Source organism: Microcaecilia unicolor, chromosome 5 (assembly GCF_901765095.1).
Source record: "Microcaecilia unicolor chromosome 5, aMicUni1.1, whole genome shotgun sequence".
Classification (NCBI taxonomy): domain Eukaryota; kingdom Metazoa; phylum Chordata; class Amphibia; order Gymnophiona; family Siphonopidae; genus Microcaecilia; species Microcaecilia unicolor.
The window spans coordinates 176907029-176932994 of NC_044035.1; the positions used below are offsets into that span (position 1 = coordinate 176907029).

Below are 25966 nucleotides of genomic sequence, written 5' to 3' on the forward strand. Positions count from 1 at the left end.
AGCGCAGCTGACATTCCCGTTCACTCAAAACAAAGCAAGCAAACCTATGAGATGCTGCAGGACGTTTAATAGACAGGAGTGGAAGTGAGCAAAGCAAGTCTACGGTAAGCAAGGAAGCCCATTGGTTAATCTCTGTTTCCACTCCCCTACGCAGCCGCCATTGGTATACACTCAAAAACAAGGAAACCAAGGAGCTGCTGCTTCACATTGTCGTTTTTAAATTGTTATTCCATCTGAAACAAGTCTAAAGCTGTTTCAACTGGATAGTGCATTAAAACGTGGCGGACAAAAGGAGGGGGGAGACAGACCCTGCAACTGGGAGGGAGGGAGGGAAGGAGGGAGGGGGGGACCCCCCTGCAACTGGGAGGGGGGACCCTAGCACGTACTCTCTCTCTGTCACACACACTCGCACCCAGTCTCACTCCCTCTCTCTGTCACACACACTCGCACATTCACTCTCTCTCACACACTCTCTCAAACATACACACTCCGAGGAAAACCTTGCTAGCGCCCGTTTCCTTTACAACAGAAACGGGCCTTTTTTACTAGTATGTACAGAAAAAGGCTGAAAACCCCTGGTGTATTACATGAGAAAATGAAGCAAAATGAAGAGATTAGAAGGACCTACATGCTGGAAAGTCCCAGGCACCAGGTCACCTAGAATCTGGGAACAGCTGACACCAATCTGACCAACAGATGTCATCACAGCTGGCTTTGAAAGAAATGTTTTCTCCCTCAATCTCAAATACTGTTGCTTCGTGTCCAAAATTTCTAAAACTTTCTCCATATCTGATGCCTTATGCTCTTACCTGCCATACCTATGTTTTATTTACTTGTACATCTCCAACAGTGCAGTGTAACAGAATGATATTACCTCCATACACTGCATCAAGGTTACCTAGAACATTAGAATCTGCAGAAAACAGGTGCTTGCTTCGGCAGAGCATATACTAGAATCTGCAGAAAATGTTACAATTCATAAAATATAAACATATTGCAAACTGTGCCGAAAGAATGACAATAGAAAAATTCAAACAGCATAAAAAAATAATTTACTTACTAATCATGACAGCTCTGCCCTTGGGATCCACAGCCAAGAACTGACCAGGAACAATTCTACGACAGCCACTTTTGCCAAAGGTTTCCTGATGAATCTTTTCAAACATATTCTTGGAAGGATGATATTCTAGAATAACAATCCTGCCTGAATCACTTCCCACCACAATATAATCCTTCGTTCCACCTGTCAGCCTGAAGGCCATGAGGGAGCGAATAACACCAAACACTTCCACTGTCAGCAAGGTATGCACCTTTCCTGTGTTGGCATCCGGTCGCAGCAACTCCAGGATCTTTCCCCGGGATACAACTATTTCTTGCAATTTTGTTCCTAGAAATGAACAAACCCAAGAGTCAAAATGGAAAAGTTACAATCTCAACTGGTGTTTCCCAAGCCTCTCCTGAAGGCACACTATAGTTGTCTGGTTTTTAGGATATCAACAAGAAATATGCATGAAATATATTTGTATACTGGGAAAAGCAGTGTATACAAAACCCTCATATACTGTATTTTTACACATATAATGCGAGCTATACTAGTTTAGTTTCCTAAAACACACTAATTGCAAAATTAAAGCATTTGTTTTTAAAGGCTTTTCTTTTTAGGTTTTTGCAGGTATTATTAACACATCTTAGTAAAAATACACCAGTATAGCACGCTCACTCATATAGCACATATGGGGGTAGGAGTGGTTTGTAAAAATGCATTTAACGCACATATTGTATGTATAAGAATACAGTACATATTTATTGTGGCACTCCTGAAAACCCAACTGGAAAGGTGCATCTCCAGGAGAGGCTTGGGAAACTCCGGTCGAAACTCGGTCTAAGGTTTCAGCAACAAAAGAAGGGCATTTACCTGAAAAGTTGCCATGGATAGCATAGCTGATGCCAGTGGCTCTTTGTAATGTTATGTTGTATAGGAACATGATGGTGGTAGGATGATGAAAGCACTTTCACTCTCTCAATTCTTGCTTCACTTTATATTATAGATGCTAGAAAAAAATAGCTGTAAAAAAATTAAGTACAAAGACTTAATGTAGTAATATTCAACTTATTAAGAACAGAATATTAGATCAAATATAAAGGCAAAATTAACTACCACTGAGGAAGTCAGACACTAATTACCATATGCAGCATTACTGTATTTTTTATGTACATTCAATCACATGCTTGAAAATGCCATCTGCACCCACTAGAAAAAAAATGCATGTACAGTCTGAAGTCAGACACTAATTACCATATACAGCATTACTGTATTCTTTGCATACATTCAATCACGTGCTTGCAAATGCCATCTGCACCCACTAGAAAAAAATACATGTACAGTCTGCAGAATTAACACTGTCACAAGATGGGACAGGGGAATATATCTTATGGTTCCAGGCCATAGGAGACATTACCGAGACAAAGAACTTACTAAGTACTTGAAAGAAAGCATGAAAGATTTCTTCAAAACCCTTCCACTGGGTTTTCAATAAAATACTTATACAGCCCCTTGTTAGAGCGCATTTTCAACCCCAAGTCTGAAGGGAAGTAACATACTGAGGTCACAATGAGCAGCTCAAAAAAGAACAAGCATCCCAGGTTTATAACCTTTTTTAAACATAAGGAGGTCACAGCGTCAGAAGGGAAAATTAGGTTCTTACCTTGGTAATTTTCTTTCCTTTAGTCATAGCAGATGAAGCCATTACGTATGGGTTATGTCCATCAACCAGCAGGGGAGATAGAGAGCACTCAAACTTTCACAGTGCCCTCTTGGCCAGCTAGCTCCACTGCCTCTTCAGTATTTGAAGCTTCCAAAGCAGTATGGCAAACCGCAATGGGAATCACAAGAGCTTTCCTCACAGCGAACGATGGCCCATCACAAGGGCATGAACTCATAAAGGAGGGAATGCACATCCTCCTGGAGGGAATAAACTCATCCTCCTTATTGTATAAGTGGAGGGGAACACACGCGCCTCCTGGAGGGAATCACACATCCTCCCAACACACTGGAGGGAATGAACTCATCCTCCTATTTATAGAACTGGAGGGGAACACACGCGCCTCCTGGAGGGAATGAACACATCCTCCTAAATTTAAACTGAACATGAATCGAAGATTGTTTTCCAATTTTCTCCCAAGGAAGGAACTTCAGGAAATTAGAACAGAACCTGAAAAACAGATTCACAACATACAGACAATCATACAGGGAGGGCTCATGGCTTCATCTGCTATGACTAAAGGAAAGAAAATTACCAAGGTAAGAAACTAATTTTCCCTTCCTTGTCATCAAGCAGATGAAGCCATTAATGTATGGGATGTAACAAAGCAATCCCTAGATAGGGTGGGAACAAGCCACACCATGCGCTAGCACTTGTGCACCAAAACGCGCATCCCTCCTGGCAGCCACATCCAGCCTGTAATGTCAGGCAAAGGAGAGCTTAGAAGCCCATGTTGCTGCACTGCATATCTCTTGAAGAGAGAGTGCTCCAGTTTCAGCCCAAGAGGAAGAAATCGCTCTAGTAGAATGTGCCTTAAAGGCTACAGGCAGAACCCTGCCGGCCAGCAGATAAGCTGAAAAGATAGTTTCTTTGAGCCAGCGGGCAATAGTGGCTTTAGACGCTGGAGACCCTCTGCGAGAACCGGATAGCAAAACAAACAGATGATCAGAAGACCTGAAAGAGTTAGTAACTCGCAGATACTGCAGCAGAGTCTTGCGCACATCCAAAAGGTGCAGCTGCCCAAAAGATTCTGGAAACTCTTCCTCTGAAAAAGAGGGCAAGAAAATAGGCTGGTTTAAGTGAAAGGCTGAAACCACCTTAGGCATAAAGGAAGGCACGGTCCGAACCGTGACTCCGGACTCTGAAAATTGCAGAAATGGGTCTCTACAGGACAGCGCCTGGAGCTCTGACACCCGTCTCGCCGAGGTAATGGCCACCAGAAAAACGGCCTTCAGTGTCAAGTCTTTCTCCGATGCTCCCCGAAGCGGCTCAAAAGGAGATGCCTGCAGGGTTTTCAAAACTAGCCCCAGGTTCCAAGCTGGACAGGGTGCTCGCACTGGAGGTCGTAGCCGAAGCACCCCTCTAAGAAACCGTGCCACATCTGGGTGAGCAGCCAAAGACACGCCTTCCACCTTACCACGAAGGGAGGCCAACGCTGCCACCTGCACCCGCAGGGAATTATAGGCCAAGCCTTTTTGTACACCTTCCTGCAAAAAGTCCAGAATCGGCGAGACAGGAGCCCGCATTGGAACAATGGCTCTGGAAGCACACCAAGACTCAAACAGGCACCAAATCCTGGCATAAGCCAAGGAAGTGGACCGCTTGCGGGCTTGCAGGAGAGTGGAAATAACTTTATTGGAATAACCTTTATCCCTCAATTGCGCCCTCTCAATAGCCATGCCGTAAGACCAAAGCGGCCGGCGTCCTCCATGGCTACCGGTCCCTGAGTCAACAGGTTCGGTACCAGAGCTAACGGCAGAGGAACCTCCAGGAGCATCTGTCGGAGGTCTGCATACCAAGGTCTCCTTGGCCAATCCGGGGCGATGAGGACCACTTCTCCTGGGTGCAGCCGAATCCGCAAGAGCAGACGCCCTATCAAGGGCCATGGGGGAAACACATAAAGTAGACCCGGAGGCCAGGGTTGAGCCAAGGCATCCAACCCCGCCGAGCGAGGATCTCTCCGTCTGCTGAAGAAGCACGGGACTTTGGTATTGGCACTTGTCGCCATTAGATCCATCACGGGCTTGCCCCATTTGGCACAGATCTGCAGGAATACTTCGTCTGCCAGATTCCATTCTGCTGGATCAATCTGATGCCTGCTCAGATAATCAGCCTGCACATTGCTCTGACCTGCAATATGAGCTGCCGACAGACACTGAAGATGCAGCTCGGCCCAGTGGCAAATCAGTTCGGCCTGCGCGGCTAGTGCTCTGCACCTTGTTCCGCCTTGTCGATTTATATAGGCCACCGTTGTCGTGTTGTCCGACATCACTCTGACAGCCAATCCTTCCAGGGTCACTTGAAAGGCCAGAAGCGCCTGAAACACCGCTTTCAACTCTAGGCGGTTGATGGACCACTCAGACTCCTCGGGTGTCCAAAGACCCTGGGCATGCTTCCCCTTGCAGTGTGCGCCCCAGCCCTTCAGGCTGGCATCTGTTACCACTAGGCACCAAACGGGGAGCGTCAGCCGCATTCCTCGCCGCAGCATGCTGTCCGAGAGCCACCACTCCATGCTGAGACGGGCCGCAGGGAGCCAAGTAAGTCTGCATTGGTAATCCTGAGAAATAGGAGACCATCTCCGGAGTAGGGAATACTGTAGAGGTCTCAGGTGCGCTCTCGCCCAGGGTACCACTTCCATCGTGGCTGTCATCGATCCCAGCAGCTGGACAATGTCCCAAGCTCGCGGGCAGGGCATCCTCAGGAGCAGACGGACCTGATTCTGAAGCTTGCACCGCCTTAGCTCGGGTAGGAACACATAGCCTGAGACTGTGTCGAACCTGGCCCCCAAAAACTCTAGAGATTGTGAAGGGGACAGGTGACTTTTGGCCATATTGACGACCCAGCCTAGAGATTGCAGTACTGAGACCACTCTGGCTGTAGCTTTTAAGCTCTCTGTTGCAGAGTCTGCTCTGATGAGCCAGTCGTCTAGGTACGGGTGAACCCTGATACCTTCTCGCCTGAGAAAAACAGCTACTACCACCATTACCTTCGAAAAGGTTCGGGGAGCTGTGGCGAGGCCAAAAGGCAAGGCCCTGAACTGGAAATGTTTTCCCAACACCGCAAACCTCAGAAACTTCTGGTGCGGGGGCCAAATCGGTATGTGCAAGTAAGCTTCTTTCAGGTCTACAGACGTGAGAAACTCTCCTGGCTGAACCGCCGCAATGACGGAGCACAGGGATTCCATGTGGAAATGCCGCACTCTCAGGGACTTGTTCACTTCTTTTAAGTCCAGAATAGGGCGAAAGGACCCACCTTTTCGCGGCACCACAAAGTAGATAGAGTATCGGCCGCAGCCTTGCTCGGCGGGAGGCACCGGGGTCACTGGCCCTAACTGAATCAGACCTTGTAAAGTCTCCTCCACCGCCGCCCGTTTGACGGCAGAACCGCATCGGGACTCCACAAACACGTCTCTTACTGGGGCGTTGAATTCTATTCTGTATCCATCTCTGATCAGGTCCAGAACCCACTGATCTGAGGAAATCTTGGCCCACTCCTCGACAAAGAGGGAAAGCCGTCCGACGACAGGCATCGAGGAGAGGGCCGGCGCACCATCATTGAGAGGGTCGCCCCTGAACTCCTGGTCTTGAGCCACCGGCTGCGGAACGCTTGTCCGAGCGAAAGGAGTTCCTCTGCTGACCACGGGCACATGAAGTGAACCCAGCAGAACGCCCCGGGCGGTACCTTCTAGCTTCACGGAAGCGAGGTCTGTACGAGGAGTGGACCGCCTGGCCCTTAGAGGAAGGCCTCTGCCTATCTTCGGGCAAGCGCTGGGGTTTTGGATCACCCAGGCCTTTCACAATTTTCTCTAACTCCTCACCAAATAGGAGAAGTCCTTGAAAAGGCAACTTCACCAACCTTTGCTTAGAGGCCATGTCCGCTGCCCAGTGTCGTAGCCACAGACGACGGCGAGCCGCCACTGCTACTGCCATTTGTTTAGCCGAAGCTCTGACAAGGTCATAAAGGGCATCAGCCAGAAAGGACAAGGCCACCTCCATCCGCGGAGCCACATCCAAGAAGGGCTCCGCTCCATCTCCGGGCTGAGCCACTGCCTGTTGCAGCCAAGCTAGGCAGGCTCTCACAGCATAACAGCTGCACGCCCGAACAGTGAGACCTGCAATTTCAAAGGACCGTTTCAACGCTGTTTCCAGCCTACAGTCTTGAACATCCTTCAGGGCAACACCTCCTTCAACAGGGAGGGTAGTTCTCTTTGTCACCGCAGTGACTAGGGCATCCACTGTAGGCATTTGAAAACGAGCCATATGTCCCTCACGCAGAGGGTATAACTGCCCCATAGCCCTGGAAACTCTCAAAGGTCCCTCGGGGTCAGCCCACTGAGCCGAAACAAGCTCTAGGATGGAGTCATGCAAAGGGAAGGCCCGAGCAGCTTTCTTGGTACTAGCCATCCTGGGATTACCCGAGGAGGCCATGCCACTGTCAGGATCTTCAATCGAGATGGCCTGCAGGGTATCTGAAATAAGCGCTGGCAGCTCATCAGGGTGGAAAATCCTCACCGCGGAGGGATCATCCAGATCCTGTGGTAAATCCGCACCTGACTCTGGTTCCTCAGATCAAGAACGTCTGTCAGAGTTCTCCGAATCCTCACACCCCGACCACGGGGGGGGAAAAAGGTGCACCACAATCTGAAGCGGAATTAACCCTTCTGCGCTTATCTTTAGGCCAAGCATCCGGGAAAAAAGCCTCACTGGGCAGTCCCAGGCCAGAATCCATCGGGGGGGCAATCAGAGGAGCCTCAGGCGACCCTTGAGGAAGGGCTCTTTTCATCATATATGCTTTATGCAGCAAAAGCACAAAATCCGGGGAGAAAATCTCACCCTGGGCACCCAAATCCTGTCCGGTGCTAGCCACTCCTGAAATAACCTCATCTCAAGGTGCCCCACCCGGCTCAGGTCTCTCCGCGTCCACGGAGGCCGCGCCATGCGGTGTAAGCAAAATGGCACCCGCTGCCAGCTCAGAGCGGGAAGAAACATCGCTCGCCATGCTCGGCTCCTACGCCAATACAGCACGATTTACAGAGCCCTGCTGCTGATTTGCGCTTGCCACAAGTGGAACAGCGCTTTACATTGTCCGCAGCCATCGCCGAAAAATGGCGGTAAAATCCAAAATGGTGGTTTCGCGCCAAAATCACCCCGATCACGGGCCCACCCCGGAGGAGTTGGAAAACACTCTTACCTCAAAGGATCTAGTGTACAACTACGATCCTGCAGAAAATCAGGTCAAAAACCTCTGTTCCAGCGTCTCTGCGTTTAAAAACGCGACGCGACTTTTTTTTTTTTTTTTTTTTAGCTGTGAGGAAAGCAGAGGTATTGAAGACTCCGGAGGCTCAGATGAGTGGGAAAGGCAGGGAAAGGGCGAACCTATATGCCTGCATCCACTGTTGGTGGGTAAGGACAGGGAAAGCAAGGCAATATGTCCACATCCACAGAGGTATGGGTAAGGCAGGGAAAGGGCTAACCTATGTGCCTTTAAAGTGAAGCTGCTATAGCCTCCAACACCCCGGTTAACAACTGGCAAGCCAGGAACCACCTCCCGGCAGATTTTTCTGGAGCTCGAACAAGCTGCAGCCACCCTGCTAAGGGAGATAGAGAATACTGAAGAGGCAGTGGAGCTAGCTGGCCAAGAGGGCACTGTGAAAGTTTGAGCGCTCTCTATCTCCCCTGCTGGTTGATGGACATAACCCATACGTAATGGCTTCATCTGCTTGATGACAAGGAAGGCTTGGCTTACTTTTATTTTGCTAACGAGCCTTATTTTATTTCCTACTAGTAAAAAAGGCCCGTTTATGTTTCAAAGGAAACGGGCGCTAGCAAGGTTTTCCTCTGAGTGTGTATGTTTGAGAGAGGCTTCTGTTCCTGCTGTTGTGCATTCCCAGTGTTGTGCTGATTCGCTGCTCCCTGTATCATGGCTCCGCCCCTCTCCCTTCTATTGGCCAATCTGGTGTGGGTTGTGTGACGTCACTCTTATCTACTACATGAAGGACACCACCTCCAGCAGAAAACAATTGTTCCAGGCAGCCTCAGAATGTTGGAGGTGAGAATTATTATATAGGATGAGAAGTTAAGCATATTAAAAAATGAGAACCATTCTTATTTCTTTCATAGACAAAGCTGAGTTAAAGCATATAGGCAACTATGCAATGGAATCAGACAGAGGTACTTAACACCACATGAAGCTGAATCCCCAACCTCCTGCTAAAAAAGCTAGAAATTGCAAGAGCAAGATGAAGAAACATTTTAATTTAGTATTTTTAATGTTTATTCATGCCAGTGGGGATTCTACTGAATAAGGGGAATGACTATGGTATACAAAGTAAGGGGAGAAGATGCTTGGTCACTAAAGTTGCCACACTTGGGAGAAGTGCATTCTTCATGAAAGGATACATACAGAACCTCTGCCTTACTGGCATTAGAGAAACAAATGTCATAATTTACTTCTGTGAGGCTCAGACTGCAAAATGCATGGTCAAACCTCAGTAGGGGTTCCTTGGTATCTGGGATTAAGTGTAAACACTTTCCCCATGAGCAAGAAGTCTGGTTTTCAACAGCTTAAGTGCCCACTGATTTGTGAAAAGAAATCTGCATTATGCTGGCCACCCTAATCTTCAAGTACTACGGACAGGTTATAGATCACTAACAGCACATCAGCAATTTCATGTTTGAGTTCTTTCAGTACCCTGGGGTGTATACCATGTGGTCCAGGTGATTTATCACTCTTTGGTGTGTCAATTTAGCTCAGTACGCCTTCCAGGATCAACAAGATTTCTTTCAGTTTCTCCCATAATCAGTGTTAAAAACCATTTCCAGTACAGACAGATCTTTTACAGTTTCTTCCATATAGACCGAAGCAAAGAATTCATTCAATTCCTCTGAAATGGCCTCCCTAAGTACCCCTTTTGCTCCTTCATGATCCAGACGTCCCAAAGATTCTCTCACAGGCTTTCTGGTTCAGATATACCTGAAAAAGGCGTTACTATGAGTTTTGTCTCCTCGGCAAGTTTTTCTTCATATTCTGTTTTAGCCATCTTTATCAGTACTTTGCATCTAGCTTGCCAGTGTTTATGTTGCTTCGTATTTTCTTCATTTGGGTCCTTTTTCCATTCTTTAGGCTGTAATAGCCTCTTTCACTTCACCTTTTAACCATACTGGCTGCCATTTTCTCTTCTTTCCACCTTTGTAAATACAAGGAATGCATCTGCTCAGGGATTCTAAGACAATGTCCATGCCTGATTTAATGTCCTAAGCTTTGAAGTATATCTCTTTAGCTTCCTTTTAACCATTTGTATTTATTTATTGCATTTGTATCCCACATTTTCCCACCTCTTTGCAGGCTCAATGTGGCTTACAATAATTATGAATAATGGAACTATATTAGAACATAGACATTTAGTGTTACAGAAGGATCTTGGGCAACATGATAATGAAAAAACAAGATAGTAGTATAGCAAGCAGATATTGTGAGACAGTTCTGAATATATGTGGAGAAGTTGTGTATATTTACATTGGTTGATTTTCTCATAGTCACCCTTTTGAAAATTAAATGCTGCTAAAGTAGATTTCATTTGTGGCTTCATTCCAGATAGCAGCTGAAACTTGATCATGTTATGATCACTGTTTCCCATGGACCCAACACAGTTACTTCTTGTACTCTGCCCTGCATTCCAGCAAGTACTAGACCTAAATTGGCTCCCCCTCTTGTCAGTTCTTGGACCAGTTGCTCCAAGATGCTATCATTTATTATATCTAGGAATTTTAATCTTCTTGGTGCTCCCTAACGTAACATTTTTCCAGTCAATAAGGGGTAATTGAAATCGCCCATTAATATACTGTTGTCCAATTGGTCAGCTTTCCTAATTTCTGTAAACATTTGTTCATCTGTTTGTCTTGTTCTGTCCTAGCAGACATTACATAAGTAATGCCATAATGGAAAAAGACCAAAGGTCCATCGAGCCCAGCATCCTGTCCCCGACAGTGGCCAATCCAGGTCAAGGGCACCTGGCAAGCTACCCAAAACGTACAAACATTTTATACAAGTTATTCCCAAGTCCATTTAGTAGCAGTCTATGGGAACCGTCCAACCCCTTTTTAAACTCTGTCAAGCTAACCGCCTTCACTACGTACTCTGGCAACGAATTCCAGAGTTTAATCATACGTTAGGTGAAGAAAACTTTTCTCCGATTTGTTTTAAATTTACTACACTGTAGTTTCATCGCATGCCCCCTAGTCCTAGTATTTTTGGAAAGCGTGAATAGACGCTTCACATCCATCTGTTCCACTCCACTCATTATTTTATATACCTCTATCATGTCTCCCCTCAGCTGTCTCTTCTCCAAGCTGAGAAGCCCTAGCCTCCTTAGTCTTTCTTCATAGGGAAGTAGTCCCATCCCCACCATCATTTTTGTAACCCTTCACTGCACCTTTTCCAGTTCTACTATATCTTTCTTGAGATGCAGCGACCAGAATTGAACACAATACTCAAGGTGCGGTCGTACCATGGAGCGATACAACGGAATTATAACATCCTCACATCTGTTCTCCATACCTTTCCTAATAATACTCAACATTCTATTCGCTTTCCTAGCCGCAGCAGCACACTGAGCAGAAGGTTTCAGTGTATTATCGACGACACCCAGATCTCTTTCTTGGTCCGTAACTCCTAACGTGGAACCTTGCATGACATAGCTATAATTTGGGTTCTTTTTTCCCACATGCATCACCTTGCACTTGCTCACATTAAACGTCATCTGCCATTCAGCCGCCCAATCTCCCAGTCTCGTAAGGTCCTTCTGTAATTTTTCACAACCCTCTCGCAAGTTAATGACTGAATAACTTTGTGTCATCAGCAAATTTAATTACCTCGCTGGTTACTCCCATCTCTAAATCATTTATAAATATATTAAAAATCAGCGGTCCTAGCACTGGCCCCTGAGGAACCCCACTAACTACCCTTCTCCATTGTGAATGCTGCCCATTTAACCCCACTCTGTTTCCTATCCTTCAACCAGTTTTTAATCCACAATAGGACATTTCCTCCTATCCCATGACCCTCCAATTTCCTCTGTAGCCTTTCATGGAGGTACCCCTTTGTCCCCATGTTTGTTTACTCCTTCAAAGAATTGAAGTAAATTGGTCAGGCAACATTTCCCCACACTAAAGCTGTGCTGACTTGGTCTCAGTAATCCATGTCCTTGGATGTGCTCTGTAATTTTGTTTTTGATATTAGCTTCTACCATTTTCCCCGGCACCGACGTCTGACTCACCGGTCTATAATTTCCCGGATCTCCCCTGGAACCTTTTTAAAAAAAAATTGGCGTTACATTGACCACCCTCCAATCTTCCGATACCATGCCCGCTTTTAAAGATAAATTGCATATCACTAACAGAAGCTCTGCAAGCTCATTTTTCAATTCCAGTATTCTAGGATGTATACCATCCGGTCCAGGAGATTTGCTACTCTTCAGTTTGCTGAACTGCCCCATTACGTCCTCCAGGTTTACTGTGAATTCAGTAAGTTTCTCTGACTCGTCTGCTTGAAATACCATTTCCGACACCGGTATACCACCCAAATCTTCCTCGGTGAAGACCGAAGCAAAGACTTCATTCAATCGCTCCGCTACGTCTTTGTCATCCTTGATCGCCCCTTTTACCCCTCGGTCATCCAGCGGCCCAACTGATTCTCTTGCCGGCTTCCTGCTTTTAATATACTGAAAAAATTTTTTACTGTGTTTTTTTTGCCTCTAATGCTATCTTTTTTTCATAATCCCTCTTTGCCTTCTTTATCTGCACCTTGCGTTTGCTTTGACACTCATGATGTTGCTTCTTCTTATTTTCAGACAGTTCCTTCTTCCATTTTCTGAAGGCGTTTCTTTTAGCCCTAATAGCTTCCTTCACCTCACTTTTCAACCATGCCGTCTTTCTTTTGTAATTCGCGGAATATGTTTAGTCAGGGCCTCTAGGACGGTACTTTTGAACAGCATCCACGCCTGTTGTACAGTTTTTACCCTCTCATTTGCCCCCCTAAGTTTTTTGTTTTTTTTTTACTGTTCTTCTCATTTTATCATAGTCTCCTTTTTTAAAGTTAAAAGCTAACATATTTGACTTCCTATGTATAGTTACTTCAAGGTTGATATCAAAACTGATCGTATTATGATCACTGTTATCAAGCGGCCCCAGGACCATAACGTACCTCACCAGATCATGCGCTCCACTAAGGACCATGTCTAGAATTTATCCTTCTCTCGTCGGCTCCTGCACCAGCTGCTCCATAAAGCTGTCCTTGATTTCATCAGGGAATTGTACCTCTCTAGCGTGTCCTGATGTTACATTTACCCAGTCTATATTTGGGTAATTGAAGTCACCCATTATTATCGCATTGCCCATTTTGTTTGCATCTCTGATTTCTTTTATCATTTCTGCGTCTACCTGCTCATCCTGGCGAGGCGGACGGTGGTACACTCCTATCACAGTCCTTTTCCCTTTTATACATGGAATTTCAACCCACAATGATTCAAAGGTGTGATTTGTGTCCTGCTGAATTTGTAATCTATCTGAGTCAAAGCCCTTGTTAATATACAATGCTACCCCTCCACCAGTCCGGTCCAGCCTATCACTACGATATACTTTCTACCCCATTATGACAGTGTCCCACTGGTTATCCTCCTTCCACCAGCTCTCGAAAAATTGGACATAATAGGCATTACTGAGAGCTGGTGGAAGGAGGATAACCAGTGGGACACTCTACCATCTTATTTCTTCGACTCCTAGCACTTGCATATAGACATTTCAGAGTATGTTTGTTGTTCCTATTTGCATGATGCTTAGTGCTCGACACTATTGATTTGCCATCTTTTGTCTGATGTTTAGTTGTATTTAAGGGCACCTGGCCTACCACAGTCTCTTGTGTAACCTCACTATCCAGAAACCCTATCTTCCCTGTTTGTGAGGTATCCTTGAAAGATACCTTATCTCGAACCATGCGCTGTTGTGCAACTGTCGGCCTTTCCCCCATATCTATCTAGTTTAAAAGCTGCTCTCTTTTTTGAATGCCGATGCCAACAGCGTGGTCCCACCCTGGTTAAGATGGAGCCCATCGTTTCGGAATAGGCTCCCTCTTCCCCAGAATGTCGCCCAGTTCCTAACAAATCTAAAACCCTCCTCCCTGCACCAACGTCTCATCCACGCATTGAGACTCCAGAGCTCTGCCTGCCTCTTGGGGCCTGCGCGTGGAATGGGTATTATTTCAGAAAATGCCACCCTAGAGGATCTGGATTTGAGCTTTCTACCTAAGAGCTTAAATTTGGCTTCCAGAACCTCTCTCCTACATTTTCCTATGTCATCGGTACCTACATGTACCAAGACAGCCGACTCCTCCCCTATCTGACGCGTGAGGTCCGCCACCTTCACACCAGGTAGGCAAGTCACCAGGCGATCCTCCCGTCCACCAGCCACCCAGCTATCTACATTCCTAATGATTGAATCGCCAAGTATGACAGCTGTTCTAACCTTTTCCTCCCGGTCAGCCATTGAAGATATATCCTCTGTGCGAGAGAATAGTACATCTTCTGGTGGGTAGGTCCTGGCTACAGGAGTACTTCCTACTTCACCTTCTGGGAGACCTCCCTCCTCCAAGGTAGCACAGAGGCTACCTGACTGGAGGTGGGACCTCTCTACAACATCCCTGTAGGTCTCCTCTATGTATTTCTCTATCTCCCTCATCTCTACCAAATGTGCTACTCTAGCCTCGAGACAACAAACACGCTCTCTGAGGTCTAGGAGCTCTTTGCATCGGGTACACACATATGACATCTCACCAACTGGGAGATAATCACACATATGGCACTCAATGCAAGACTGGGTAGCACCCCTCTCGCTGCTGGACTGCTGTCTCCATCTTAGTGTTTTCAAGTTTCTCAGTTTTGTAAGAGTTGCTACAGTATTAAGAATTTCAGTCTGATATAAAGTGATTTTAGTTTATATATTGTGGGGGGCAGGTGGGAAGACTAAATTAGATCCTACACTGCCTGTCAGACCCTATCTGCTACTGCATGTTAATGGGATTACTTCACTGGGTAGAAAACACAGCTCCTTCAAAACAACTCCAGCACAAAGAAAAACAATTTACCAGCACAGAATTGAACACAGTTTTAAAAGAAACTACCATCCCCCAAATTAAAACTAGCAAGTATAGAGTAGATAAAAGAGAGGACTTAGAGAGGAAATACCCTCAGCAGTGAAAGAATAGCGTTTTTTTTCTTTGCTTTTTATGTTTGATTTAGTTGAGATATAGAGGCAGACAGTTATAAGAAAGTTTTAAAGAGAAAGAAACGTTCACAGGCAGCCTTAGCCACCAAACAAACCAGCCCTGAAAATCCCCAGCAATTTCAAAGCATAAGTACAGCTCTACAACAATACTCCTCTTTACACATGGAATTTCTAACTTGCCTCACCAATCTACTACATTTCCAAGGGGTGAATAAGAATGTGGATAAAGGTGAGCTGGTCAATATTGTGTATCTGGATTTTCAAAAGGCATTTGACAAGGTTCCTCATGAAAGACTCCTGAAGAAATTAGAAAGTCATGGGATAGGAGGCAATGTCCTCTTGTGGATTAAATACTGGTTACAAGATAGAAAACAGAGAGTAGGGTTAAATGGTCAGTATTGGAGAAGGGTAGATAGTGGGGTTCCCCAGGGGTCTGTTCTGGGACCGCTGCTTTTTAACATACTTATAAATGATCTCGAGATGGGAATAACTAGTGAGATAATAAAATTTGCTGATAACACAAAGTTATTCAACGTTATTAAATCACAAGAGGATTGTGAAAAACTGCAAGAGGACCTTACGAGGCTGGGAAACTGGGCATCCAAATGGCAGATGACTTAATGTGAGCAAGTGCCAAATGATGCATGTGGGAAAGAGGAGCCCGAACCATAGTTATGTGATGCAGGGTTCCACATTAAGAGTCACCGCCCAGGTAAAGGATCTAGGTGTCATCATTGATGATACATTCAAACCCTCTGCTCAATATACAACGGCGGCTAAGAAAGCAAATAGAATATTAGGAATTACTAGGAAAGGAATGGAAAACAAAACTGAGAATGTTATAATGTATTTGTATCGTTCTGTGGTGCGACTGCACCTCAAAAACTGTGTGTAGTTCTGGTCACTGCATCTCAAAAAAGATAAAGTGGAACTAGAAAAGGTACAGAGAAGGGTAACAAAAATGATAAAGGGGAGGGGACGATTTCCCTATAAGGAAATGCTAAAGCAGCTAGGGCTCTTCAGCTTGGAGAAGAGACGACTGAGGAGAGATATGATAGAAGTTTATAAAATACTGAGTGGAGTGAAACAGGTAGATGTGAATTGCTTGTTTGCTCTTTCCAGCGATACTAGGACTAGGGGGAACGCAAAAAAGCTACTTAGTAGTAAATTTAAAACGAATCGGAGAAAATATTTCTTCACTCAACAAGTAATTAAACTCTGGAATTCGTTGCCAGAGGATGTGATAAAAGCAGTTAGCTTTTAAAAAGGTTTGGATAATTTCATAAAAGAATAGTCCATCAACCATTATTAAGACAGACTTGGGAAAATCCAGTACATATTCTAGGATAAGCAGCATGTAATCTGTTTGCTGTTCTGGGCCCTTGCCAGGTACTTGTGATTGGCCACTGTTGAAAACAGCATATTGGGCTTGATGGACCTTCGTCTTTCCCAGTATGGCAATGGTTATGTTCTTACACAGCAGAACCCCCCTCCCCCCCCCCCCATCACTGTGATATAGTTTGTACTCTGTTAACAGTGTCCCATTGATTGTCCTCCTTCCACCAAATCCCTGAGATGCCTATTATAGCTACTTCATCATTTAGAGCTATATACTCTCCCGTCCTATTTTTTAGGCTTCTAGCATTTGTACACAGGCACTTAAAATTTTATTTTTTCCTTGCATCTACAAGCTGCTTTGAAGTTGACGGGAAGTGGTGTGCTGGAGCAGGCTCTCACAGGCTCTCGAGAGCCGTTTGTTAAGTTTTTAAGAATTTTGGGAGCCGGTTCTCCATGGCTACTTTAACAAATGGATCCCAAAATGTGGGCTTGGGCCCCTCCTGAATTCTCTTTTACTTTGCTGGCGAGAGACAGCCCCCTGTTAACAATTTACCAGCACACCCCTGTTTGATGGGGATAATTTGCATCCTTTACTCTGTTCTCCCATTAGACTCTCCTGGTTTTCTTTCACCATTATTGAAACCTATTTATTGGGATTTCCTAAAGATTCTGTTTCATTAGTATCCTTCAAAGATAGTCCACACCAAACCCTACGCTCCTGGGTAACTGTCAGCTTTCCCTCCCTTTTTAGTTCAAAAGCTGCTCTATCTCCTTTTTAAAAAGTTAGTGCCAGCTGCCTGGTGAGGAGGAGTCCATCCTTTTGAACATGACCCCCCTTTCTCAGAATGTTGCCCAGTTCCTAACAAACCTAACTCCCTTATCCCTACACTACTGTCTCAACCACCCATTGAGACTTCAGAGCTCTGCCTGTCTCTTGGGCCCTGAGTGTGGAATGGGAAGCATTTCTGAAAATGCTACCCTGGAGGATCCAGATTTCAGTTTTCTACTTAAGAGTCTAAATTAGGCTTCCAGAACCTCCCTCCCACATGTACCAAGACAGCTGGCTTCTGCCCAGCACTATCTAAAATCCTATCTAGGTTAATACATGAGGTCCCCCACCCTTATCAGGCAGTACCTATTTAACTCTACACTACCCAAGATGCCAGAAATTCACTTACAAGACCAAATATTCAGCAGGCTTCTCATATCAATACATGAACTTATGGAATGCCTTACTCAAAAGCTTAAGACTCATAAGTCAATACCTCAACTTCCACAAACATCTCAAAGCCTTTTTCTTCAGAAAATTGTACTATGAGGACCATAACAATTTTAATATAATCCAGAATAATCGCCATTAATTCAGTATAGTTGTTTGACAAGGTACCTCATGAAAGGCTACAGAGGAAATTGGAGGGTCATGGGATAGGAGGAAATGTGCTATTGTGGATTAAAAACTGGCTGAAGGATAGGAAACAGAGAGTGGGATTAAATGGGCAGTATTCACAATGGAGAAGGGTAGCTAGCGGGGTTCCTCAAGGGTCTGTGCTGGACCGCTGCTTTTTAATATATTTATAAATGATTTAGAGATGGGAGTAACTAGCGAGGTAATTAAATCTGCTGATGACAAAGTTATTCAAAGTCAACTCGCGACAGGATTGTGAAAAATTACAGAAGGACCTTACGAGACTGGGAGACTGGGCGGCTAAATGGCAGATGACGTTTAATGTGAGCAAGTGCAAGGTGATGCATGTGGGGAAAAAAGAACCCGAATTATAGCTACGTCATGCAAGGTTCCACATTAGGAGTTACGGACCAAGAAAGAGATCTGGGTGTCATCGTCGTCGATAATACACTGAAACCTTCTGCTCAGTGTGCTGCTGCGGCTAGGAAAGCTAATTGAATGTTGGGTATTATTAGGAAAGGTATGGAAAACAGGTATGAGGATGTTATAATGCCGTTGTATCACTCCATGGTGCGACCGCACCTTGAGTATTGTGCTCAATTCTGGTTGCCGCATCTCAAGAAAGATATAGTGGAATTGGAAAAGGTGCGGCGAAGGGTGACTAAAATGATAGCGGGGATGGGACGACTTCCCTATGAAGAAAGACTAAGGAGGCTAGGGCTTTTCAGTTTGGAGAAGAGACGGCTGAGGGGAGACATGATAGAGGTATATAAAATAATGAGTTGAGTGGAACAGGTGGATGTGAAGCGTCTGTTCACGCTTTCCAAAAATACTAGGACTAGGGGGCATGCGATGAAACTACAGTGTAGTAAATTTAAAACAAATTGGAGAAAAGTTTTCTTCACCCAACGCATAATTAAACTCTGGAATGCGTTGCCGGAGAAAGTGGTGAAGGCGATTAGCTTGGCAGAGTTTAAAAAGGGGTTAGATGGTTTCATAAAGGACAAATCCATAAACCACTACTAAATGGATTTGGGAAAAATCCACAATTCCAGGAATAACATGTGTAGAATGTTTGTACGTTTGGGAAGCTTGCCAGGTGCCCTTGGCCTGGATTGGCCGCTGTCGTGAACAGGATGCTGGGCTCGATGGACCCTTGGACTTTTCCCAGTGTGGCATTACTTATGTACTTATGTAGTTGGAATACTGTGGGGTATCAATGCTATTATAAATAAAATATAGCTGCTTAAATACTTGAAAAGTATTCATGCGCAAATATTTTTCAAAGACAGGGTAGCTACAGAACTAGAGAACATAAAATGAAACTCCCAGATGATAAAGCTTAAAAGCAACATTGGGAAATACTTTTTCACTGAAAGGTTGGTGGATGTCTTAACACCCAACTAGTAATAGAGGTGACTGGGACAAAGACAGTAAAATAATTGAAAAAAAAAGAGGAATAAATACAGGAAACATCTATAACATTGGGGAGGGGGGGTTGTGCACTACCCACCATGCCTACTCAAAGCATCCTTACTCTGTACCAATAACACATCACAAACAGCAAATGCATAGAAAACTACTCAGCTATTTTTGGCAACCAGAGCTATAAGTTACCAAGCCTTCTGACATTTTGTTTTAAAAGCACAAAAAAATTCGTCAACCTACATTTTTCATATACACTAATTAAAACGTCTTTGCGGTACTAGAAAAATCATCATGATCCTAATATCTCCAACCATTGCAAATTACGATATTCTAATATTAAGCCTGTAGTCATGCAAGTGTTGTATAGAATAACGTTACACAAAAGTCAGGTTTCCACATATCGTACTGCAAAGCAGCAGCAACTTCTATAACCAGCAGAAACAATTGCAGGAACTATCGGAGGCCATAGGCGACAGTTATCACTCACTATCCAACCCCCCTCCCCATCAACCTCATAGAAGAGACACAAAAACAGCCAGCTTTCTCATAGTTTAAAACGAGTTACTATTCCACAGAAATACACAAACGCTTTCACAAAAATTTTAAGACACCACTAAAAAAAGTAAGCTCTGAGCTCCCACTCTGTTCAGCCGAACCCACCCGGGAAACTCAATACGCCGCTTCCACTGTTACGTCTCCAGAAAAGCGGAGAGCCTGTTACCGCACACAGGACAAGGAACCGACGGCAATTCGTCCACCAATACACCTCTAGTCCCGAGCACCAGTGTACAAACAGCAATGTGAACTAGCACTTACCAAAGGAAAGGCGAGGATGGGGGAGATATCACACAGCTGAAAACGGTAGAATTCACTCTGCCGCCATGGCCGCTCCTCCACACCGGATACCCCAAGCCAAGCTGGGCCTTTGCCCGCCACAGCACACAACAATACTCTGAGGGAAACAAAAGGAAATCAATCGCTGCTGCTACCAAGGTTAGTTTGCGTTGGTATGTTTCTATAAATACACACAATTCCCGAAAGTAAATAACTACAATATTTATTTAAAACGCGCAAACCTTTGTTTTTTGTTTTCAGACTGTCCTGAGAACTAGAGCGGAGTCAGCGGAGCCGGAACAGGAAGCTAGCCAGGAGGACGGAGGGATTCTGGCGGAAGTGACGTGGAAGAAGCCATGGAGGATTCTGAATCTTCGTGTAAAGTGGTAGAAGGGGGAGGAGGGAGTAGCCGGTGTCGTTCTCAGTTTTCTATGGAATTCATTCGCAATTTGACAGACCTGCAGGAGCTAGGGGAGGTGTATGGCCGATTGTGTACTGAGCAGGTAAGAGAGCGGGCACAGGTCAGATGCGCTGGCTTAGTTGTGTGTGGCTGGCTCTGAGTGGTGACTTGACAGAGCTGTGCCTTGGTCTCAGAATAGTGAAGGGGGGTGTGGTGGTCCAGGACAGAACGTGTAGCCTCCTTTAAGGTTAGTATTAAAGGCAAAGATGCAAGAAAGGGAACAGGTGCGTGTAGTATTTAGATGAAATCCTGAATCATGCTGTTGATCTGTCTGCTACATACAGCTTTTCTCAAAATTCGACCCAAAGTGACATCTTTGTTGCTAGGACACCAATCTAAGGTAAAAAAAAAATAGAATGTGAGGGGATAAGCAAGAGTTAGTTTATTATATATGAAGAGGAGGGGGCAAGAGCAAAGTGCAGTGCTTGGAATTAAAGGAGCCTGTTTTTCTTTCTGTCATGTGGAAATGCATAAGAGGGGGAGGGGGGATTAAACTATAAAGTGCTGCCAAATGTAATGGCTAAATACTTTTTACTAAGATGTGTTAAGTTTCTTTATGTTCAGGTGTACAGCGCTGCATACATCTAGTAGCGCTATAGAAATGATAAGTAGTAGTAGTAAGTAAGTAGCAAATGTGGGGTTTGCTGCTTGGTAGACAGTAGTGCAGACCCACTATTCTGTCTCCTGTGTTTAAAAAGGCAGCCGCTGCAGTGAAATCCCAGCATTAACTGCCTAACATGGGAGTGGGCAGGATCTGGTTATGACATGAGCAGGAGGAAAAGTGACTGCCAGTGATAGCTAGTACACGGGTCCTTACTATGTGCTAGCTGTCAAGAATGCTGATAGTTCAGTGAAACTTACTGCCACCTCAAGAGGAGGTAGTAAATGTAGCTGCACTACCAGCAGTACAGCATGCTATCACAGGAGGTACAAACAACCCTGACCCTTCCCCTACTGCTGTCCTGGTTGGTGCCTGATTTAAAAGTGGTGGTGGTGGGGAATGGGTTTGTTGTTCAGGAGCAGAGCTTTTTTACAACTTTTATTTGCAATTATATTACAACAGAAATCAACACGATACAAATTGAAAGCCACAATAGTCAGTAAGTATAATACAAACAACAAAAGCCAAATCCCCTTTCCCCATCCCTCCCTCTCCTCTTCCTAGGTAGCCCGAAAGGGTCTCCCTGCCCGATACCCAGGTACTACACAGTCTTCCATATGTCTCTGAATAGCAAATAAATCACCCCAGGGATGTTTGAGGAAAGCTCAGCCTGTAGTTCTGGCTCTCCAGGCCCGATAACAGGCCCAGTTCTTGTGAAAGGTAGCATTATGCCCATTTTGATGGCCTTCAATTCCGACATTAAGCAGAAATAGTCCATTTTGCACAGCAACACTTAAGTATCCGGCATTGTTAGCTGCTTCCACACTGCTGCAGCAAAAACAGAAGCAAAAAATCTCAGCACAAACACACAGGAAACCAAAGCTTTGGTTTCCTGCTTTCACACTGCTGCCAAAGCCAAGTAAGCAGCCATGAACAAATGGATCGCCAATTTGTGTTGTGTGGATTTCACCCCCACAGATTTCTGATAACGCAGGCAATGCTTCGCTCTCAGTGGGTACTGAATCCTCAATATCTGCTGCACCAAATCAACAACAGCCCCCCAATAGATCTAAACAATGGGGCAGGTCCACCAAATAAACATATCCCCAACTGTACCACAGTTACACCAGCAAAGCCCTGTTCCTTTAAAGCATGTTGTGAACATTTTCAATTAGTGCATTACCCACTGATGGCTTTAGAAGATATTTAAAGATCATTTCCCATTTCTACCTCTCATAGGTCTCCCCCAAGTCCCTCTCCCAGCATTGCACATAATAGTCCAGTGGGGAATAGGTCATAAACCAGTGCTTGATAAAGTCTGGAGATACAACCCCTACCACCCCCTCCTCTAAGACCCACTCCATTAAAGTCTCCTCCAGATTAATAACCCCTCATGCTGTACAAGAAATATAGCCTCTGATTTGTCTATACTGAAAGGCCTGTGTGGGGGGGTAATCCATATTCTTCCCAAAGGTCTGAGTAAGGTAAAAACTCCCCTATACTCATTGTTCTCCGAGGACAAGCAGGCTGCTTGTTCTCACGACTGGGTGACGTCCGCGGCAGCCCCCACCAACCGGAACAAAACTTTGCGGGCGGTCCCGCACGCAGGGCACGCCCACTGCGCATGCGTGGCCGTCTTCCCGCCCGTGCGTGACCGTTCCCGCTCAGTCCTTTTCTTTCCGCGCCTGGAGAGAGACGTGTAACGGCTCTCTCGTTGTCAGCCCCGGAAACCGGATCGCGTTGTTCGCGAATCTTCCTTTTATTTTCGTTTATTTTCATTGCCGCGTTTGTTTTTTAGTTTTTCTCAAAAAAAACCAAAACGCGCTGTACTTGTTTTTCCCTCGTCTTTTAGCGGGGGCGTCGCGTTGCGGCCTTGTGGCCGCGTGGTCGATTTCTTTTCGAGGTGTGATTTTACCGCCACCATCGACGACTTTGATTTCGCCGACGCGATTTTTCCGTCGATGTCCTCGAAGGTCCCGAGTGGATTTAAGAAGTGTGGTCGGTGCGGCCGGCCTATCTCGCAGACCGACACTCACGCTTGGTGCCTCCAGTGCCTCGGGCCGGAGCACGATACCAAGTCGTGTACTTTGTGTCTTGGTCTCCGGAAACGGACTCAAGTAGCGAGGCAAGTTCTTCGGGATCGTCTTTTTGGAACTTGCGCCGGCCCCTCGACGTCGACCTCGACGGCATTGGTATCGACGGCCAGTTCTTCGGTACCGGTATCGATGTCCGCGAAATCGGCACCGATGGCATCGACCCCAGGAGCACAGGTCCCGTCGGCCCGCCGGTCCTCCGGTGAGAGGCCGCGTGGGCTATCGGCCCCGGTCACTCCCTCTACCCAGGGCCCTCGGGACCGAACCCTGTCGGACCCGGTCCCTCGAGGCCGAGGGGGATCGACCTCCTCCTCCTCCATTTCACCTAGCGCCGATGACGGGCATCACAAGAAAACAAAGAAGCACCGTCATCGGTCGCCATCGATGCATCCGGCCCCCGGCGCCGGAGAGGAGTCGACGCCGAGAAAGCGTCCGCGTCGAGAGGAGAGGTCCCCCTCTGTTGTAGAGGTACCGCCGCGTCAGGGTCCCAGCACTTCGGTGCAGTCTCCTGGACCCGAGCAGCTTCCGGCACCGACGCCTCTACCGGCTCCCTCGTCTTTCCCGGCAGCAGGCCTGGACGAGTGCCTCCGAGCCATCCTTCCGGGGATCCTGGAAGGGCTGATGCACCAGACTGTGCCGGGGCCGGGGGTGCTTGCACCCTCGGCGCCGTTGACTGTGGCGCCGGCGAGCTCTAGCCCGATGCCGAGGCCTTCGACGCCGCTTGCGGCGCCGGTCTCGACCGCCACGCAGGTGGAGTCGACGTCGATGGAGGTAGCTTCATCCCCGCCGGCGCGGGAGTCCACCACTCGACGACACCGAGGCCTCGGTGCCTCGACGTCGAGCCGGGCCCGGTTGAGGACTCAGCTGCACGAGCTTATGTCCGACAACGAGGAAGAGGCCTCGTGGGGGGAGGAGGAGGAACCCAGATATTTCTCCTCAGAGGAGTCTGTGGGCCTTCCCTCCGACCCCACGCCTTCACCAGTGAGAAAGCTCTCGCCTCCTGAGAGCCTCTCCTTTGCCTCCTTTGTCAGGGACATGTCTATATGCATTCCCTTCCCCGTGGTCTCTGTGGATGAGCCGAGGGCTGAGATGCTCGAGGTCCTCGATTATCCATCACCACCTAGAGAGTCCTCCACGGTACCGTTGCACAATATCCTCAAAGAGACACTGCTTCGGAACTGGGTGAGACCACTATCTAATCCCACCATCCCCAAGAAAGCAGAGTCCCAATACAGAATCCACTCGGACCCAGAGTTAATGCGGCCCCAAGTGCCTCATGACTCGGCGGTCGTGGACTCTGCTCTCAAGAGGGCACGGAGTTCGAGGGATACCGCCTCGGCGCCCCCGGGGCGGGAGTCTCGCACTCTGGACTCGTTTGGGAGGAAGGCCTACCAATCTTCCATGCTCGTGACCCGCATCCAGTCTTACCAGCTCTACACGAGCATCCACATGCGGAATAATGTGAAGCAACTGGCGGACCTGGTTGACAAGCTCCCTCCGGAGCAGTCCAGGCCTTTTCAGGAGGTGGTCAGGCAGCTGAAGGCGTGCAGAAAGTTCCTGTCCAGGGGTATATATGACACCTGTGACGTGGCATCTCGTGCTGCGGCCCAAGGTATAGTGATGCGCAGGCTCTCATGGCTGCGTGCCTCTGACCTGGACAACCGCACCCAGCAGAGACTGGCCGACGTCTCTTGCCGGGGGGATAATATTTTTGGCGAGAAGGTCGAGCAGCTGGTGGACCAACTGCATCAGCGGGAAACCGCCCTCGACAAGCTCTCCCACCGGGCGCCTTCAGTATCCACCTCAGCAGGTGGACGTTTTTCCCGGGCCCGGCAGGCTGCGCCCTATGCCTTTACCAAGCGTAGGTACACCCAGCCGGCCCGAAGGCCTCGTCAGGCACAGGGACAGTCCCAGCGCGCTCGTTCTCGTCAACAGCGTGCGCCTAAGCAGCCCTCTGCGCCTCCACAGCAAAAGCCGGGGACGGGCTTTTGACTGGATCCATGGGAACATAGCCGCCCTCAAAGTGTCCGTACCGGACGATCTGCCGGTCGGGGAGAGGTTAAAATTTTTTCACCAAAGGTGGCCTCTCATAACCTCCGACCAGTGGGTTCTCCAAATAGTGCGGTGCGGATACGCCCTGAATTTGGCCTCCCTGCCACCAAATTGTCCTCCGGGAGCTCAATCATTCAGCTCCCATCACAAGCAGGTACTTGCAGAGGAACTCTCCGCCCTTCTCAGCGCCAATGCGGTCGAGCCCGTACCACCCGGGCAGGAAGGGCAGGGATTCTATTCCAGGTACTTCCTTGTGGAAAAGAAAACAGGGGGGATGCGTCCCATCCTAGACCTGAGAGGCCTGAACAAATTCCTGGTCAAAGAAAAGTTCAGGATGCTTTCCTTGGGCACCCTTCTGCCAATGATTCAGAAAAACGATTGGCTATGTTCCCTGGATTTAAAGGACGCATACACTCACATCCCGATACTGCCAGCTCACAGACAGTATCTCAGATTCCGCCTGGGCGCACGGCACTTTCAGTATTGTGTGCTGCCCTTTGGGCTCGCCTCTGCCCCACGGGTGTTTACAAAGTGCCTCGTGGTGGTAGCGGCGTATCTACACAAGCTGGGAGTGCACGTGTTCCCATATCTCGACGATTGGCTGGTCAAGAACACCTCGGAGGCAGGAGCTCTCCGGTCCATGCAGTGCACTATTCAACTCCTGGAGCTGCTGGGGTTTGTGATAAATTACCCAAAGTCCCATCTCCAGCCAGCCCAG

General features: G+C 46.9%; 2 protein-coding genes across 3 annotated transcripts in view; one reads left to right on the forward strand and one right to left on the reverse strand.

The window, feature by feature from the left end:
• LOC115470429 (splicing factor 3B subunit 3-like) overlaps positions 1-20283 on the reverse strand; it is a gene marked incomplete at its 3' end in the record, with an annotated part of 107982 nt that extends 87699 nt beyond the window's left edge. The window contains 3 exon segments of the mRNA XM_030203607.1: positions 1061-1387; positions 1916-2065; positions 20025-20283. Of these exon segments, the coding sequence (XP_030059467.1) occupies positions 1061-1387; positions 1916-1985 (397 nt within the window).
• A 29-nt stretch (positions 20284-20312) lies between these two features.
• COG4 (component of oligomeric golgi complex 4) overlaps positions 20313-25966 on the forward strand; it is a 144862-nt gene continuing 139208 nt past the window's right edge. Inside the window, exon 1 of one of the 2 annotated variants that reach the window (XM_030203608.1) lies at positions 20313-20545. In XM_030203608.1, the coding sequence (XP_030059468.1) occupies positions 20399-20545 (147 nt within the window). In that variant the 5' untranslated portion in view covers positions 20313-20398. The remainder of the gene's footprint in view (positions 20546-25966) is intronic. The other variant, XM_030203609.1, reaches the window with a different exon arrangement.